Source organism: Gymnoscopelus microlampas (assembly GCF_963454915.1).
Source record: "Gymnoscopelus microlampas genome assembly, chromosome: 4".
NCBI classification, from domain to species: domain Eukaryota; kingdom Metazoa; phylum Chordata; class Actinopteri; order Myctophiformes; family Myctophidae; genus Gymnoscopelus; species Gymnoscopelus microlampas.
In genome coordinates this window covers 22,461,662-22,482,373 of record NC_139941.1, presented here as the reverse complement: position 1 = coordinate 22,482,373, position 20,712 = coordinate 22,461,662, and the positions used below count along the sequence as shown (strand labels likewise).

General features: G+C 43.9%; 2 protein-coding genes across 2 annotated transcripts in view; one reads left to right on the top strand and one right to left on the bottom strand.

Annotated features, from left to right (window-relative positions):
* The window catches only part of LOC311043334 (betaine--homocysteine S-methyltransferase 1-like), a 23,647-nt gene extending 15,528 nt beyond the window's left edge, over window positions 1-8,119 (bottom strand). The window contains exon 1 of the mRNA XM_084054534.1: window positions 7,975-8,119. The gene's annotated coding sequence lies outside the window, so the exon portion shown is untranslated. The remainder of the gene's footprint in view (window positions 1-7,974) is intronic.
* LOC311043336 (LHFPL tetraspan subfamily member 2a protein-like) lies at window positions 7,674-20,712 on the top strand. Its single transcript, XM_084054536.1, has 3 exons — window positions 7,674-7,899; window positions 17,972-18,757; window positions 19,167-20,712. The coding sequence occupies exons 2-3, from the start codon at window positions 18,346-18,348 to the stop codon at window positions 19,421-19,423; spliced, it is 669 nt and encodes a 222-aa protein (XP_083910662.1). The 5' UTR covers window positions 7,674-7,899; window positions 17,972-18,345; the 3' UTR covers window positions 19,424-20,712.

The window sequence follows — 20,712 nt, the reverse complement described above, 5'->3', positions numbered from 1 at the left end:
CAAAGGACGGTTGGCAAAATGGCAACCCTAATGGCTACAAAGACTCTCACAATTGTGTTCAAGTGGTTCAGTGGAGGATATTGAAGATAATGCATGTAGATTGAAACAAGTCTTGCAACACTGACGATGCCTCCAATAAACCCATTGACTGACAGAAATTACATTAGAGGGAATACCCCTCCTTCTCACATGGTCACAGTCACGCACGCACGCACGCACGCACGCACACACACACATTAACTAGTACAATAAGTAGAGTGCAATAATGCACATTTATTTATTCATATACATTATATGCTACTACCCTCTGCGTTTTGGGAAGTGAAATAATTAACATTTATTTATCTTCCCATGTTGCCGACATATCAGCCACTATATTGTATAATGTCTTTCTTCTATATTTATCCTTTTCCATTTATATTTGAAGAAATTACTGTGTACATATTTCTTAATGTCATTATAGCTGTAGATTTAAAAAAAAGTTTAAACATTTTTATAAATCCAACAGTTTCCAAAATAGCACAAATAGCAGATCTACAAGCTCACAGCACTTTGCAATGCAATGCGTTCTGTGCCTGTAAATCATTTATTTTCACTTTTATTTTTAAATAGGGCATTTCATTCATCGATTTAAAGATAAAGCATGAAGCATACAGGTCCTCTCACAAGTCATAGTGAGTATACACTGTAACTGTACTGTATGGAGATAAAGCATCTGTGACCAGTATGCCCTCAATCCCACAGCAACGGTCTCCTTTTTTCCTTGCATATAATTCCTTCATAGGCTATCAAATCACATAAAGCAATAGGCATGGTTTTAGGAGGACATTCCTTAGACATGAAACTGACCTCCAATCTCTGAATAAGGTCCTGTTTCTGGTTTGTTTTCTAGCAACAACAAACAGTGTTGTCCAAAACCCAATTCATGAAATCACCTGCATCTACAAATTAAGCGTATTTTGGCAATTCAAAGAGTGGCCCCAATCTTTGATGTTCACATTGAAATGATGAATTTGAAACAAATCAGCGACGTGCTGACGTTTTTAGTTTAGTTTAGTCTTTCCGTGTCCAGTGATAGATTGATATGTTGAGAAGGAGGGATGAGAATTTGCCAGATAAATAAAATCTGGATAAGCAAAGAGTCCAAATATTTATAAAACAGATGTTAAGCCAAAGTATCCAAATGTACTCTGTGTTCCTCATGCGTGACGACTTTCAAATACTCTCAGTTTCCAAAAATCACCATATAAGACAATATGCAAGGTAAATGTGTCATGTATTTGTGTGTGAAAGAAAAGAGTGAGCCAGAAATAAAGAGAGACAGAGCGAGAGCGAGAGAGAGATGGAGACAGATTGACAGACAGACAGACAGCTACAGTATGACACTCTGATTGCCGAATAGAAAGATTGCATGTGCGAGGGTATTGTTTGACAAAGGTGCAAGCTTTTTAAATGCAGACTTAAGTTAACAAATTAATTCAGTACATGTTTTTTTTTTGTTTTTTTTGCAAGTGTACGTATGATTTGTATCTGTGTCGATATCCTTAGGCTTTGTTTGTTTTTTGTTGCCCGTAAAATCATCAGCTGTTGCTTAAACATGTCTATGTTGTCTGGATGATCTAACTCCACTGTTATGTTCTTGTTATTAGGATGCTTGTTTTGTGAAATGTTTGAGGTCACTTTTCTATGCCATGATTGTCTTTTTCTCCAGATTCGTCCTAATGTCACCCTGTAGTGGCATTTCCAGAGACAGAAGGAAAAAAAGAAGACCATTATATTACACTAAAAATAACAAATGGATCGTCATCATCCTTTCATTTTACCATTGGCATTGGTTAATACGTTTACTTAATCAGAGTCCAGTTAAGGAGCAGGGGCTCTTCTCATTGCGACTGACCGCAATGGATGACAGCATCTACCATAAGAGTGAATTAATTTGACTTCAACAACTCTCTTACATGTTCCCATAACTGTTATGATAAAAAAATCCCAGATAGTGGTTTTAAATTACCATCAGAAATGCTTTGATATGAATGTGTTGCTTTGTTAACTAAGTGAATCAATATGCAAAGCCTCCTCTGACATCAGCCAGACTTCCTTTTAGGAACTAACTGAGCCTCACTAACATCAGTCCTTCCCTCTTTTATATGAGGAGGGTTTGAAATGCACACTAGATTTATGGAGTGATAGTTCACAATTAGTGCAGCGATAAATCAAGTTTATTGCAATCAACACTATACTATACCAGCCCTTCACTCTCTCTCTCTCTCTCTCTCTCTCTCTCTCTCTCTCCCTCTCTCTCTATCTCTCTCTCTCTCTCTCTCTCTCTCTCTCTCTCTCTCTCTCTCTCTCTCTCTCTCTCTCTCTCTCTCTCTTTCTTTCTCTCTCTCTCTCTCTCTCACACACACACACACACACACACACACACACACACACACACACACACACACACACACACACACACACACACACACACACACACACACACACACACACACACACACACACACACACAGAGAGAGAGAGAGAGAGAGAGAGAGAGAGAGAGAGAGAGAGAGAGAGAGAGAGAGAGAGAGAGAGAGAGAGAAACAGACAAAAACACACAAATACACTAGGAATGGCATCAGGGCATCATTTTTGCACTGAGCTGAACTTCCTTCCCACAACCACTAACCATCAAATCCAACCATCTCTCTCTAAGAGATTCTCTCGCCGCTGTCTGCCTTTCCCATGGAGGTGCCCTGCAACTAACAACATCTCTCTAGCCTCTGGGACCAGGGCTCCACTATGACCACAGTTATCTATTTACAGACATCTCTGCCTCCCACAGTGTTCTCACCAGGACGGCACACAGACAGCTCTGGTGTGGAGAGAGGAAGTCTCGGAGCACTGCAGACCAAATGACACAGTGCGTCACCCGTGGTTTGCGACGCGAGACACACAGTACAGTACAAGGGACCAAACTGTGCTGACCACGCTCACATACAAAATTTGAGGTTGCAAAAAATGCCAGGAAGGTGGAAAGAAACGTTGTGCTATCTATGTGGATGGGCACTGTAGCTCTGCTTATCAAGGGCCCACAACGCTTTAACAACATGGAACGTTGTGTTGACATTAAAAGGACACACTATCTTGCTTTTGATGATCGTAGGCAAAGGTCTGAGCTATCTGTGTGCGAAATTTGGAGTCTGTAGCACCAACCATGTGCTTTCAGGGCTCATCCATGCGATTCGGGCCAATTTGGATTCGGCGTCCATTGGCTTCAATTAGTAGTCAGGACTCCGCATATGGAGATTCCGAACCTTTCGCGTTGGTTCCGGAAAACCGCATATCGGGTCGGGTCGAGGCCTAGCTAAGATCGTAGGCAAAGGTCTGAGCTATCTGTGTGCGAAATTTGGAGTCTGTAGCACCAACCATGTGCTGTCAGGGCTCATCCATGCGATTTGGCCCAATTCGGCCTCGGCTTCAATTAGTAGTCACGATACTGCAGGCCTATGGATACAGGAAGTCAATGTTGAAGCTGTTATCTGCTTGTTAGAACAACATGTGTTTCTATGTGTTTCTATTCATATCCCGTCTTGCTTACTTCTGTTATCATGTTCTCTGAGCTCCCTCATTGCTTTCAAAGAGGTAACTCAACTGAATGACCAGTCACAACTTCAATAGAGGAGGGCCTTTAGGATCACAACAGAGGATTATTAAGATTACAACAGATACAATCCATATTGACAGAACATTCTCTGCTCTCTTTGTTTTCAGCCTGTCTTTGTCTTCGTACAATTTCCCTGATGCATTTCATGGGCAAGCACCAGCCTGGCATGGGCCAGAGACATCACTGGGGTACATTTTCAGTACAACTTCAGTGGTGTTCAGAGACACAGAAAAAGCGATAAACGCTCTAGATAAACTTGAGTTTATCCCGCACGGGGGCAACTACAGAGCGGTGCACTGTACATAATGTTCAATTTATAGTCCGCCATATGAGGGTGTAGCTTGCCAAAAGTAGCTGATGTACAAGCTCACAAGTCTGCAATATGCAACGTGTTGTGCGCATATAGGTATAGGCTACCTAATGTTGGTTTAGGTTTATACTAACCAACAGTAAAGAGACACAAAGATAAGTAGCTTCAGTCGCACGTTAGTAGTTGTACAACGTTGTACATCTGATATAACAGATTTTCAGGCACTGGCATAGTTGTATGATGAAGTATAAATTAGGCTTGTGACCTATAGAGAGAGTGCTGCTGGCCTGTCTGTTAACCATATACGTATTTCGCCTGCGGAAGGCAGGGCAAGAGATTATGATTTCAGTCCTGTGTGTCTGTTGTCAGGGCAAATCTCACAAATTGCTGGACCAAGGAAGACCCCAATATTTTTCCAATCCGTCATCGACAACAATGTTATTTAATATTTTTGTGAATGCATTACCGCAGAGTTACTGTTCCTCCAGACTACAATAGGAAGGAGTATTCATACGTTATGTTAGTGCTTCTATCGTGCTTCTATAGGCTATTCACATACAGATGCTGACGTCATTGACTCTACCATTTTTTTGTGATAACGTTTTTATATTTATATTATTTATATATTTCATATTCACACGTCACTGACTCTACCTTTGGTTTAGCGTTACAAGCACTGTGCTTGATTTTTCAACAGCAGTTTTACAATTCAAAGACACACAGCGACCAACACAATGCACACAGACAAACACAGCCCCCGTGGTTAACTATGACATGCGTACATGTGTATGTGCACCCCGTTCACACATCGACACATTGCAACACATGCCGTGCGTGAACGAACTCAAATACAGAGAGACAGAGAGACCAAGCACTGAATCAAGTAAGAACACAGTTCATTTACAAGCTTGTTTTAAAAGTAATGGCTGTCTGTGAATGTACTGCCTGGGCGATATGGACAAAATCAAATCAATATATTGTGGGGATGACTATTGGTGCTTTCACAAAATATTTACACAATGAGATTTCTGATACATAACCATCAGTAATAACTAATTGGTTAAAAGCAAATAATAGAAGAGGTAGAACATTCAGTTCATACATATAATGTAGCCTTTTAAACCAGGAAAAGACAACACTTATACCATTTAATGTTATTAAAATAGCCCAAATCCCAGACAATATCTAGTTTCTCGTCACAATATCAATGTATTGCCCAGTCCTATGTGAATTTGTCAGAAAGTGGTGTCATAAAGCCTGAAGATACACGAAGCACACACACGGCTATCTCTGCAAACATATGTACATTTTCCATCCTGTGTCGTTCAGTGTTTCCCCCCTGCAGTGTATTTCTCCCTCCCTTACATTTTGTTACAGTCCCCAGTGTGACAGCCTTGCCTGAGTTGTCACTGTTCCACAGACCACAGTATAATTAGTGTGGTTTATGTATTTGGCTGGCTCCCTGTCTGCCTACAGTGTGGAAAACACCCCATCCCTCTACTAGAGAGAAGGAGAGGAGTCTACTGAGGGCTTGCCATTGTGTGTGCACACGTGTGTGTGTGTGTGTGTGTGTGTGTGTGTGTGTGTGTGTGTGTGTGTGTGTGTGTGTGTGTGTGTGTGTGTGTGTGTGTGTGTGTGTGTGTGTGTGTGTGTGTGTGTGTGTGTGTGTGTGTGTGTGTGTGTGCGTGCGTGCGTGCGTGCCTGTGAGTGTGAGAGAGAGAATTAATTCATTTCTTGTTGAGAGTTTAAAAGTGTTCAGGCACAGGCTCACATCTGTTCATCAGCACGACCTTTGTGACCACCAACGCTAATGTTTCTCATTCAGCAGTACAAATGTCACGATGTGCTTTCAATCACACACATCAGCACACATGTGCACTTCACAATGTTGGTTAACGTTAGAGAAAAGCAACATGCATATTAGTGCCTAACCTGGAAAATCATCCTATATATATGACAGCTCTTGGCACATATAAGGTTAAATATTTCACTCAAGAGTTGTTCAGTTAAACTCCTCTACTTGCAGATAGGGCTGTCACAAAGCACCATCATGACATTTTACTTTTGATTAATTGTAATACAAATAATTGCGATTAACGATTTAATTGTGTTTTTTTTACTGTGTGTATTCTTATTTATTTTGTCCTGCATATTGCAAGCTTTGTTGAGGGTGTATACTGTTGTAGGCCTCTATACTTTTGTTCACTTATTATTGTCTCCACCAGGCCGAAAGGCATGGCCGAGACAATGTTTTTCCCCCCTGTCCGCCCTGGTTCCGTCTGTGAACAGCTAATCTCCGGCACCGTTGGCTTAATGGCAGCGAAACTGTGCACAAACACTCCCTGGATGCCAGAGCAGAACCTCTGCCCCAAATTTTTCACATGGGCATGTTATAGCGCCACCAGGAGACCGATTTTTGCAAAACGCATCTTTTGACTGTACTCCTTCATATTTTGTCCAAACATCACGCAAATCGGTATACAATATCTCTATAGTCATTAAACAAAACAGTCTTTCAGATTTTTCATATTCCATCCTGATTGGCTAAGATTGGCTTCCAAAGTTTGCAGGAGTGCTCCTTATTGAACAAAATGCCTCAAATCATGAACACAGCATGCGATTTCCGTGAAATTGTGCACGCACATTCCCACTAGGCCGAGAAAGAAAGTTTCAAATCAGCCTCATGGTGGCGCTATAACAGGCCGATTCGTAGTTTTACCTATAACAGCACCGATCTGTGTAAAACTTTAATGCGCACCCCCTAGAGGCCAAGGAAAAACTGTTGCCCTATATTTTTCACATCTGCCTTTTATAGCGCCACCAGGAGGCTGATTAAGGCAAAACATATGTTTTGATATTTACAGATTTTGTCCAAACATCACGCAAATCAGTACACAATATCTTTATAGTCATGTGATTCAGACAGATCTGTCTGATTTTTCATATTCCATCCTGGTTGGCTAAGATTGGCATCTAAAGTTTGCAGGAGTGGTTCGCTTTGAACAAAATGCCTCAAATCATGTATGTAGTGATTCCACTCACCTCCAAAGATCATTTAGAATGCACACAAGTATCATCTTACATTTCCAAGCTGATCATACATGATCTTTGGTATTCCAATTGTGTCTACTCATTTTTTTGTTTCATCACTTCGAATTGCACTTATCCTCCTGTATCCTTATGTTCTCTCTCTCCTGGTTGGATGACATTGTGTTTACTTAAGAGCTGTAGACATACCCTACTAAACAAACTCTACTGCAAAATGTGTAATAAATGTAAATGTGTAATATAGAGCTATACTCTTATGAAAAAAAAATCACTTACACCTACTTTACTGCCAATTATTACATGCAATTAACTGCGTATAATGTGGGTGATCATCAGGCAAAAGCCTTGGCGATGGCTCATATGAATCACAAAGACAAGGGGAAATAAAACATACCCAAGACAAGAGTTGCCAGAAGGCTTAAAGTATAAAGTTACTAGAGCAGGGATTACATTTGACTCACTTCCCACGTTGGGCTACATCACAACCTGGAAGAGGTTTCTTTTATTGATCACGTTTATTGTTTACCAATGCAATGTGGGTCGGTTTGTAACGGGCGCTTGGCGTGGAACAACCATTATAACTCTACTATGGGATCAACGAGGGATTCTTCAGGCAACTTTCATTCTTTTTGACAAACGTGGGGGGAAGGGAAAGGAAAGGAGGAGAGAAAGAGGGAGAGAGAGGGAGAGAGAGAGGGGGCTAAAAAGAGAAAAGACGACGTCAGATGGTTGTGGGATGGCTTTGTGTGTGAGGAAGAAGGAGAGAAGAAACGAGCTAAAGAAAGAAAAGCTCCGGTGAATGAAGGTCTGGACCGCTGGGCTGAGGCTGCCTGAGAAAACACAACAACCTAAAGCTTCAGCTGGAAAACTTTCAGCGTCCGTCATTTCTGTAAGTAGTAAAAAACAACAACTAACAAACCCGAAACTAAATAAAAAACCATCCAGCCATATAAGCTTACTTTACCTTTCGTTTGTGTTTGGTTGAGTTTCAGTCAGGAATGGATGTCTTTTTTTTCCAATCAAATGATTGCGTTGCCGCTGCCATTCATATGCGTTCTAATCTAGACGTAATCTCTTGGTGTGCTTTCAGCTGCTCACATTCAACAGTTTTGTAGGATAAACAACTTCATTGTTTGAATTGAAACTGCTATTTTTCAGACTATTTGCGCACGCGTACGTACTCATGCACGCGCATACACGCGCGCGTGCATGTGTTTGTTTGTGTGTGTGTGTGTGTGTGTGTGTGTGTGTGTGTGTGTGTGTGTGTGTGTGTGTGTGTGTGTGTGTGCACGTGCGTGAGAGAGTGTGTGTGTGTGTGTGTGTGTGTGTGAGAGAGAGAGAGAGAGAGAGAGAGAGAGAGAGAGAGAGAGAGAGAGAGAGTAAGTAAGTGAGTGAGAGAATGTGTGTGTGTGTGTGTGTGTGTGTGTGTGTGTGTGTGTGTGTGTGTGTGTCCAAATATCCAGGCAACACACACACACACACACACACACACACACACACACACACACACACACACACACACACACACACACACACACACACACACACACAGCTACATGAGGTGCTACTTTGTGTTCATTGCCTGTTACAATTTAGTGCCCATTATGTCTCTTGTCAGAATCAAGTGTTTGATTGCAATGCTTATCAGCAGATCAATGTGTCTTTGTTTTATGTATGGGTAGAAGCCTGCCCATGCATGCCTTGGTAATTACTTGGCTATAGAGATATATACTGGCTGGTTGAAGCTGCCAACATCTACTCCGACTGCCCTCGGGGAGAGCCCGGATCACAACCCTAGAGCCAATCATAGCCAACAGCATCATAGGCTGCGCTCCAAAACGCCTCATGACTCACATTTAGTCAGTTATTTTTCCTGCTCCAAGATGCACAAGAGACCACATTCTTGGAAGAGATGAAGCAGTTTACAGTACAGTTGTCAGTAACCCTGTCGTGCTGGCCAATTTACATGTTCAGGTAGAACATCTGGCATCACTTTTGCATCACAGCACTGCTTTTTATAGAAATCACCCCTGCGAGGAACTAAAATGCTTATTAGTGTATATATATGGCACTTTATCTTTACAGTTTTTATTTCATAATCGGTCGTGCACAAGTCTTCAAGGCAGGCTATCAAAGCACGCCCTCTATTTTCTTTTATTATCTCTGTCTCTGTTGTTCAATGGCCTGTTCTATCTCTCTGTCTGACAGCAGTCCCACTTGAGTGTCTATGAAGTCAGTGGAGGAGACATGAAACACATTGGTGTTTCCAGTGTGCCACCCAAGAAGCTGTACCCAATGTAGGATAACACCTATATACAGTGGTGTAAAGTACTCATCATACTCAAGTACTGCACTTAAGTACAATTTTGAGGTACTTTTACCTTACTGGAGTATTTCCAATTTTCTATACTTTTTCTTCTACTCCATCTCAGAGACAAATATTGTTCTTTTTACTCTGCAATTATTTGAAAACTTTAGTTACTAGTTACTTTGTAGATTTTGATTATTATTACAAAACAACAAACAAAACAAACTACTTCAGCGATCAGCCCAATTTAAACTTTGGAAAGAGCCAATCTACAAGCTCACACTACGCATCGCGAGTTTGTAGATCTGCTATTTTCAAAAGATTTGTATACATTTTAGACATATAACTTGTGAAACGGGATATTCTGCATGAGTACTTTTACTTTAAGTAGGCTGTATTTTGATGCCAATACTTTTGTTCCTTTACTCAAGTAAATTTGTATCACTTGACTTTTACTTGTAACAGAGTGTCACCACTGCATATGCTGAGGGGGGGAGACCGCATCGTTTAAGGGAAACACACATTAATATGTGTTTTGCTATAAAGTCAGTTATTGGCACTATTGTATGATAAGAAATAAATAAGGTTTTAGAGTAAAGTAAACCGGGAAGATGTTTTAAAAGTATTTCACCCCAGCAGAGGACATGGCACACATCATTCATTCGTTCTCTTCACATCAGGTTATGTTGACCCAGTTCCTGGTTAAGGTATCGATGACCACCTCCAGCATCTCCCAGAACCTTCTGATATCAAATGGAAGACCTCACCAACTGTAGCATATTAAGGACTAGTGCAGAGTTCTTAAAGGAAAGCAATGCAACCACCATTTTGCCGCTCTCGACTAGAGAGAAAGCGGAGAGAGGCCACGTCATGCCTTGCTCCATGTATGTGAATGAGGGTCACCGAGAGGCTTTGTGAGTCAGAGACCGTGGGGCCACCACAGACCCAGCATGGGGAGAGAGAGGGGACTGGGTGTTGTTGGGCAGATTGAATGGGTTAGGGGCCACAGCGGCTCTGTCTTTGAGAAATGAAGGAGTGCATTCTGGGCCAACAGCGGCATGTCTTTGAGGGTCTGAGGGAGTGAGTGAGGGCCGGTGTCGGCATTTCTTTGTGCTGCCTTTGTGGAGTTGAGTTGGAACAGATGGAAAGGGACAATAGCATTCAAGTCTTTGACACACACACACACACACACACACACACACACACACACACACACACACACACACACACACACACACACACACACACACACACACACACACACACACACACACACACACACACACACACACACACACACACACACACACACACACACACACAATGCATGTACACACCACTTTGCCAAAGCACATGCACATGTGTGCAAGCCTGCACGCACCAGGGAAGTCATGCATTTTGATATGATTAAGCCTTGCAAGAGTGAGTTCACCGGTGTGGGTTTGTGTTTGTGCTTTGCAACGTGAGCTGTATTGTTTTAGCACGCTGCTGGGGTCTGTCACGCTGATCGTTCTTTGTACCCCATTCACTGTCGTCACTGAGAAGCCATAGAATTGCATTTGAATGCAAACGGTTGCTGGCATTCCTTAAGAGTTGAGAAGGAGTTGGTGATTTGAATTTAATGTGTTGTTAGGTTCCCAACAGCTTTGTTTTATGGGCTTTCATAAGGGGTTTGTCATGTACATCTGAAATGAACTCTTAAGCACTATAAGGGACACTTTTGCAGGGAGCTATTACTCACTGGTTTAAGTCAGGAGACAGAAGTTGTGGTGTGTGCCTATCCATGGGAAACATTTTCTCCTCTTGTAACTCCCTCTGAATTCACAGTTTATGGCGAGCTACAAAAGCACTGGCTCACATGTTTATGGTTAGGAAGAAAGGGTTATTGCGTAGAACCACTGGGGCTGTTTCATAATATTTAGAAAAGGGAGTCAGAAAGCTTGTTATAAACTGAAGGAACTGACCTCATGCTGCATGTTTAGTCAATACAGCACTTTTTTTGTTTTTTTGTATCTTTTGTCTGACTCTCTCATACGCAGTCGTCTTTACACTCTTCACACACATGTTGCGGTGAGGCATGTTGTGAAGGCAGGTGGATGTGTGCTTTTCCCAAAGCTGTGATGTAGTGGGTGTGACAACCGGGGAGGACGACTGTAACCACTTATCTCATTAGTGCTTGTGTTTAAGTCACCTTAATGCCTCTGTGTTGAAAGGCTTTGTTCATTCGCTCAACCATAACACCTCCTACGGCAGACGTGGCTTGGATTTCACAAGTGCTCAGATGTGCCGTCCAAACCCCAAGAGGGTTAGGGGGACTTTTGTGCAACGTTTGTTGTCTTTGAGGAGGTATAAATGAGTTGTGCTGAAGGATTTAGAGTCAACAAACACCGTGGGGCATGGCTGTCTTCATGCCGACTGTAAAGCTAAGACTTAAAACAGCTAACCACGTTCACTGTCATGTCATGAGTCATGACTCAAGACTCAAGAGAGAGAGAGAGCCTTCATACAGGAAGAACCCTTCCATTTCACTTATGTCAAATGTATCCAAGTTTTCTTTATGGAAGAAAATAACCCCGGAAAGAAAGGTTTTTGCGGGGTTGATGAGCAAAACGCTTTGCTCATCACCATATGGTGGACAGAGAGAACAAGCATGTGTGATTTTGTTATTTGACGTTGTGTGTGGGCTGTGTTGGTTTAGCTCATCCAGCTGTATTTCTTCACTCACGTTCACTTCCACCCAGAGCTCGGCTGCTTGCATTCTTTTATGAGAGCGGGATGAGTTCAGTCCTGCCTGTCTCAGAATGGTATCACACCACTCTCATCTCTCCTGGGATCCTACAAGATGCTGCGGCCTCCAGACCCCTGCACACACACACACGCGCACACACACACTCTCACACACACAGGGAAATCAACGCAAGGTCTTCATCATGGTGGCTCCTGCACTGTGATTTCAGCATGGTCCACATGGCCTGCTGCGTAGAGATCTGCCCATGGCCCACTATAGGCCCTGACGTTGGTGAAATAGCCTCTTATGTGGCTTCGGTTCCTCTGCATGACTCGTCCAGATGCCTGACCACACTGGCCCGGCAGCTCAAGGAAAAGATGGCCTTGGTTGGAGGTTTCTGGTCTGGGGTCTCTGACTTAATGCACTAAAAAAATCCAACTACTAGCGGCCACCTCCCAGCCATCATCACCTGGGGGCGGACAACTGATCTGGGTGGGTGATCCACCAGTTTGACCACCTCTCCAGAGAGGGCCAGCCCCTCCTTCAGCTCACACACCCACTATAAAATAGGGGGGAAAATATATATTTCCAACCGATCTGTTGCAAATTTAAAAATACACTTCCATGAATGGAATTGTTCCCTTGAACGGCTCCCATTTTATTATGGACTGGCCTCTTTATGGAGCAATCTGGGTCAACTGCCCTTTAGATCTCTCAACCGCCCCACACCCCCACCCCACCCCCTTTCACTTTCAGCCCTCCTCCCGAATCTCTCTTGAGTTTTTACTGTAGTGGCCCGGCTGCTTACAAGCCCTCATTACCTCAGCACCTTGGCATGCCACCAGCGCCTTGGCTGATATCTCAGACCAATTACTCTCAGTTTACTACTCGCGGCCTCCTGAAACTTAAGGCCAATGAACTGACCCACATATACCTCATGCCTACTAATATGGGCTTTTAGAGACACTGGCGTTCACATTGATATCATGCATCATCAATAGAGAGCTTTTTGACCATGCAGGGGTGTTTTTTAGCCAGCAGGTTTATACAGTCAAACTTTCAGAGCTTGTCATCAGCCTTTGTAATATATACAGCAGAGCCTTCTATTGGAGAGTTACGTCAATGAGGGGGCAGAAACAGCGCCGGTCAGTTGGTTCATGTAAACTCGAAATAGTGACAAACGTTCATAGACTCCAGTGCATTCTGTAAACTTCCGGTTCAGGGCTTTGTCACTATTCGTCAATAGAAGGCTATGTAGAAGACCTGGCCCGATGAAGTGAACGGAGGTGACGCAACTCTCCTTATGCCTCTGATATACAGCCTCTCATCAGATACAGACATCTGATAAATCTCATTGCCGCAAAGGCACTGTTCATGTTGGCTCAGACTATGTCGGATTGGAAAATGATGACGAGGGCCCGGTCCCTCACAATACACATATTGTTAAGAAAAAAGCAGGTGCGCTTCTTCTGGATGCCTTTTTGTTTAGGCAGAGGGTGCTCAACTATGAATATGACTAAATTCAGATACTATCGAAGTGGAAAAAGTGGCGCTCCAAAATAAGGAACTGGCTCAGAGTCGACTGGCCAGTCTTACATCCCTTATTTTTCCACTTAGGTGGTATCTGAATTTAATACACATATCGTTGTGAGTAGAGGCTGAATTGCGTTCATCCCAGGGGTCTAAAGTTATTGTGGAAATGAGTGGGTCAAGATCAGACACAGTCACCACATTGCTCATCTGTATTATCCTCTGGTGGTCAGTCTGTCCAACTCAGCATCATGGTCAAGAGGACTCATGGGGCTCTAGGATACCAACGCTCTTGATGGTGATCCATATTAATGGCGGGAGCCTGGGCGGTATGGAGATTTCATCTGGCCGACCTCAGGATCACGCCGCCTTCGCCGCTGTTAGACCACTCTCTCCCGCACTTGAATGAATAAGTCATAATACAGACTGAGGCGCTGGAGTGTAAAACACTACCCCCCCAGCGCATGCATAAACACAGAAAGCCTTGACCTTGCGGAGGAAGTGCCGTTTGAGCACTTTCCCAGAAGCCTGTTCAATAACCAGGAAACGAGCGGAAAGTATTCATCAGTTCCAGGATGTACTGACTCCTCCATTTTCTAATTGGCATTTAAGCACACACACATACAGTACAGATACACACACACACACACACACACACACACACACACACACACACACACACACACACACACACACACACACACACACACACACACACACACACACACACACACACACACACACACACACACACACACACACACACACACACACACAGGGTTACTCAGATATTACTTGTATGAGTGTTCACTAAGTATATCATTTATACTTTGACTTATCTCTGTGCTGAAATTGAGTGAAGACATTTCAATCCAAGCTCAAAGTATCCATCTCCTCTGTGAGTGGAGTCTTTACCGACACTTAAGAGAGCCATGATTTCCTGTAAGTTCAGTTTGGGGGGGGTCACAGTAGGTGCCTGCTGACTGCCTCAGACGAGGTATGTTTATACTCTGTCCCTGTAGTTTAAAGAGAGCGAGATGGTAATTTGTGGGCTTTGTAGCCTTAACACACAGCACACGTTGCCCTGCCTGAATAGGCTGTAATCAGCTGCAGACAGAATGCTCGAACTCTGCAAGGAGACCAAAACTGTTGCCTGGATATTTGGTCTCACACACACACACACACACACACACACACACACACACACACACACACACACACACACACACACACACACACACACACACACACACACACACACACACACACACACACACACATGCACACTAGAGCTGAAAAATGCTCATGCATCTACATAGCACAGGATGCGCACACCTTCAGAACCTGTCTAGTCTGAGTATTGTGATAGTCGGTATAAATTGGGCAAAACAGTAGTGATGTGGTGAGTGTGAACACATCGCTGTCATTTACACTCCTGATACAATGCTTTGTCAATAACCCATTATTTGTATTTACCTCTTTACTCTTTTCAAATGAAACTAGAATTGAGACTAGCATTTATTGTAGTTGGTTCCTTTACTAGCTGTGTTTCCTCAGAGATGTAAAAAAACGTGTTTCTTGATCTTTTATTTTATTTTATTACTCTCTCTAGTCTGTATATATATAGGCCATCCTCACAATCCCTATTCTACCTCAGCAATTGTAAGACAGACAATGTTACTTCCTGTTTATCTAACTTACTTCCTCTCTGGTGAATATGAACAGCAATGGTGCTAAAGTCTATTCCTTAGAACTGTTTATATGATGTTCTCTGCGTGTTCTATTTTGATGTGATATGTTTATCAACCTGGGTAAATAAAGTCAAATCTGGCAAAGCTATGTAATTTTGCTCAGACAGTGTATTTTAGCACACCGTTCACAGAATCTCTAATTAAGACAAGATCTCTAGAAACAAAGTGTAGCAAAACTCTAAAAGCAGAGAGGCATGTCTCTGAAAGGAGCAAATTTGGCTCAAGCCAACCTTGCATTCAGTCAGATGGAATGTTACAGATAAGCAACGGTGCCAAGCTCAAGACAAAGCAAACGCACATGCACGCAAGCGCGTGCACAAGCATGCACGCAGGCACGCATGCACACACACACGTCCCACGTCCCTCACACCTGAGAGTGTATCAGATCTCTGATAGACCATTTACAAATATGATTGTGGCGCTCTGAACATGTGCAATAGGAAATACCTTGAGAGTTCCTTTGAAGTGAATCTCGGGTGATCACACTGTCTCCCAGCCTCTCAGATGTTGCCACATTTTGCTGTTATGACCCTGTTCTAGTGGTTTGTAGTGAAGCACCCTTCAGATCGGCCAGTTAACCACTCAACCCCTATATTTCTGTTGACCATGGTCCTCCAGTGGTCTGTACTCGTCTCTGTCCCCTCCTTTTTTCCTGCGACACCAAATCTCTTCACCGAAAGTAACGGATCTACAAGCTCACAACACGCTGCTAGTTTGTAGATCTACTATACCTTCTTATCTTTTCTGAATGTCTGCCCATTTTCACAGAATGTTCACCTAATATTATGACTTCTCCAGAATAGGGATGCTAGGGTTCATGTGGTTACGCTTAGGGGCTAATGCAGACTGCTGTGATTTATCTCCGCAACATTAAAACGTTTTCGTCTCGTCGTGAATCTGTCTGAACCAGGTTCAACACACTCATTCAACGAGAGGATTTCAGTGGCCCGGGAGTGCTTTTCCCTGAACTGACTCATGCAATAGCTTGTTTTAGACAATTCTGCATCAGTTCATAATGACTGTTTTTGGCACTGTATATTTCAACACTGCTTAAATGACACAATGGGCAAGAATCAGAACAGTATCTTAACACTTCCTCATTATTATCCTTTTAACAATTCCGCCCCTTTTTATGAGTCAGTTGGCTAAGCCAAAGCAAAAGCCTGATTTATAATGCATTCTGTTACTGATAGAGACTGGAGACAGACACTGACCTCAACTCCCCTCCCAGTTCTTTGAGAGAGGAACCTCAGGCTCCTCAGAGACGTTAGAGGGTGAGGTCCAACAGCTCCATTGAGAAGACCGTGCTGTATCTGAACCAGAGCCCGCATAGTTTCCTGTGTATGTCATAAGGCTGAGTGATGATGTCAGAGGGCTTTCAGAGAAACCTCCCATGAGGACACGTCTGTATGGAGGCCCAGTGTGGCCGCAGCAACAGAATCATAACATAGCAACAGTGTCCCAATCAGCCTGATTGGGAAACTGGTCATATACATGCACGCGCGTACACACACACACACACACACACACACACACACACACACACACACACACACACACACACACACACACACACACACACACACACACACACACACACACACACACACACACATAGAGAGAGTTCAGATTACTTATTACCACTATATATGGATATATAGAGGCCCTAATGCTGTAAAATAGTTTCAAGAAACGAAACCTTCAACTTTCTAAATAGCCAATCTACAAGCACAACAACCTGGATTTGTCCGTGGATGTATGGATGCCTTTCTGTGCTTGCACACAGTGACATGGGCTTGGCAGGCATGTGCACCACAATTTGCGGTGAACTTTGGCGTTTGGCATGCTTTGACGGCCATCAGTGCAGCGGTGCACTGACAGGTGCTTGTGGCAAAGTGTGTCCAGCACTCCTGTCAGTATACATTAGATAAAAATAAACACACACCTAGACGTGTGAAAAGACTGTGAATTTCACTGTGTGTGTGTGTGTGTGTGTGTGTGTGTGTGTGTGTGTGTGTGTGTGTGTGTGTGTGTGTGTGTGTGTGTGTGTGTGTGTGTGTGTCATGATTCACCATGACTCTTCCAACACTCTCATGGCCTTAAATCAACAGACATCTGGAACTGTTGCTCATAGTGAAGTCACATCTGGCTGGTAATGAATGTGAACCTCTCTCACTCTTTTCTCACCCCATCTCTCTCTCTCTCTCTCTCTCTCTCTCTCTCTCTCTCTCTCTCTCTCTCTCTCTCTCTCTCTCTCTCTCTCTCTCTCTCTCTCTCTCTCTCTCTCTCTCTCTCTGTGTGTTTGATCACCCTGGGTGAGGGGATGGTCTCTGTATAAGAATGGCGGTCAGACACATTTTGCAACAGCTCTCTCGCTGACAGAGAAAGAGGAAGCAGAGAATAAATGGGAGAACAGTTCGCTGATTCATTCACAGCGGTTGAGTAATCAGTTCATGCTTGCTACAGAATGTGGGCGTCCCTTGTAAGTTTGAGTTCAGAGTTAAATTAACAATTTTACTGGGCACTCTCCCCTTTTCTTCCCCCATACATGCTCGGTTCCTCATTCCCTCCCACATGATGACTACATCCGCTCCTCTGTCTCTGATATACAACTGACAATCCCTGTGTGTGTCTCAATCCATAGGTGTGTTTCTCCAAGAGCTGCCATGGCTGAGGGAAGCTGCTTCGGAGCATTGTAGTAGCTGTGTGCACGGTGACCAAAACAGACCTGGAGAGGAAGAAGAAGAAGAAAAGAGAGGGAAGACGGAGGAGAGAGGTAAAAGTGTTTACTCAGGGAGGATCACATCAACATCTGGATCTGGACGGGGAAGCATTCTCCTGCAACGGTATCTTACCGGGAGACTATTTTTGCTAAGGAATTTGAACGTGGCTTTTTCCTGGTTCCAGGTTATTGGGTTGTTTCCCCCTCTGACTTGGGTGTTGGTGTAAATCGTATCTCTGTAGAAACCCCACCGTTGGTCATCGACCTGTGCCGAGAAAAGAGAGACAGGATCCGCCATGTGCCACGTGATAGTGACATGTCGATCTATGCTGTGGACCCTGCTCAGCATCGTGGTGGCGTTCGCCGAGCTCATCGCCTTCATGAGCCCTGACTGGCTGCTCGGGTATCCCCGGTCTGACTCCCGTGTCGGCGGGGCCGGGGTGGACCCCGGGGAGTACCGTCCGTCCCTGGGGCTTTATGCCCGCTGCCTCCGCATCGGGTCCCGTGGCGGAGGGGTCAGCTGCGGCCCTTACGCCAGCACCTTCAGCGAGGTGGCCAGCGGCTTCTGGCAGACCGCCATGTTGTTCCTGGCGGCCGGGACACTCGTGCTTGGCGGCGTGGCCTGCATCTCCATCTTCAGCCTCTGCTTCCAGAGTATCCTGAGGAAGAGCATTTTCAACATCTGCGGGCTGCTGCAGGCCATCGCAGGTAAGACAGATGCTGTGTGTCACCGTTAAAAGTGCCCCCCTTTCTTCTCACAGCCAATAGCACTGCTTTGTAGAATAAAGAGCACATAGGTATGCACATCCTCCCACTGCATCGTGATCCCACAGACTTAACACAGGTATGTGTTTGTGTGTGTGTCTAGACAGGTCTGTCATCCAGCTAATTTGTCATGTGACATCATTTGCTGTGTGTGTGTGTGTGTGTGTGTGTGTGTGTGTATGCGTGCACGCGCATTGAAGTATAGTTGTTCTTCACACCATGAATCAAATTCTTGTCAGCTGAACAATAGCTATAGAACAGTCTTTACCACTGAAAGTTGACTCATGATTTCCCAGCTGTGTTTCGGGCCTTGCGTTAATTGCATCCTTCCCCTTATCTCTTCTACCTCCAGGTCTGTTGCTGATGGTGGGTCTGATGCTGTACCCTGCCGGTTGGGGTTCAGAGAAAGTGATCGACTACTGCGGTCCCGAGGCCTCTCCTTATAGGCCGGCCCAGTGCTCTCTGGGCTGGGCGTTCTACGCGGCGATAGGCGGAACGCTGGCAGCCTTCCTGTGTGCTGTTTTCTCAGCGCAGGCAGAGATTGCCACCTCCAGCGATAAAGTCCAGGAGGAGATTGAGGAGGGGAAGAGCCTGATCTGCCTGCTCTGAGCCCTGAGGGGCCTGGGACCAGCAGACCCAGACAGGGATGTCACCCTGTGCCCAGTTTCTCTCATAGTGAAAGCCTGGAGGAAGGACGGCGTCAGTGAAAGATTTTCTTCATGTTAGCCTGGATAGAAGTAGCTAATTGGTGGGAAGATCGAGACCTTTGTCATAGTTTTCGGACATCTGGAGCCTTTGTTCAAACAGTCATTTATTTGACCTTGATTATACCGTCTCAAGTATTAGTGTAGCCAGATAAAAAGGCTTTAGGTAAAATAAAATAAAAAAGCCACAATGGCCTGTACAACAGCAGGCTAAAGGGTATCCGGTGTGTTGGAGGAATAATGTTCTGTTTTTAAATTCCTGCCTTAATCTAACCACTGTACTGGAGTTGTGCAGTGTTATAGAGGCCAGATTGAACTTTGACAGTAAAACAATGTGCTTGTTTGTATCATCATGCTGTGCAAACCAGGAATGAGGTGATTCACACAGTTCACCTGCAGGTCAGTAAATAACAACCAACTACTCTGAATACTTTCAGATGGACCAGCTAAAACACTCGTCAACCACTTGCATATGTTGGGTCTGTGTGTGTGGTGATGTCGGCAATTAACCTTTAAGTTTTCTTTTAAAGGCCAGATGTTGTGATTCCCGTGGCACGGCAGGGCAGTAAATGTTTCGTTAGCTAAGTTCAGATGTGCCAGCATAGGGATTGTTCACTTCAAAGGAAGTTCCTCCAGTGAAATGAATTGTCTGTGGGTTTGTAATTACTGCCGTGTTTAGAGAAAGAGCAGAGCACAAGCCGACATAGACATAGGAAGGACCTGTCATAGGTTTTACTGTGGTAAGATTTCATCCAGGGATCCTTGCCAATGAAATAAAGCAGACTGCATCATAGTTTAGCATCTTAGTTATTCTGATGTTCCGTACTCTGTGTTTGAATGCATTGAAACACGCCATATTAATCGCTGTAAATGTAACACGATTCATGTGATTGCTTATGTTCATTGTAGATGAGATGTGCAATAATTCAGTGTGTTTGTTTTGAGTTGTGTGTCAGTGTGAATGGAAGAGAGTTTGACTAGTGAGTAACATGGACTTGTACCAAATAGCATTGTAGACTGTATGTGCTTAAATTAACATGTCTGTCCACTGTTTTTGTTATATTAACAAAAGAATGAATGCATCTGTAGCATGTGGGATGATGCTGCATGTGTGAAAAGATGACTGTGTGAGGAAGGAAATCCCCTTTGTACTCTACTCATTCATATGGGAAAAAAATAAACCATTCCTTGTTT

What these genes read in the sequence shown, in the direction of transcription:
- LOC311043336 (XM_084054536.1), top strand. Translation starts at nt 18,346, where the DNA reads ATGTGCCACGTGATAGTGACATGTCGATCTATGCTGTGGACCCTGCTC. An exon ending in GCTGCTGCAGGCCATCGCAG is followed by an intron (nt 18,758 to 19,166) that starts GTAAGACAGATG and finishes TTCTACCTCCAG; the next exon opens with GTCTGTTGCTGATGGTGGGT.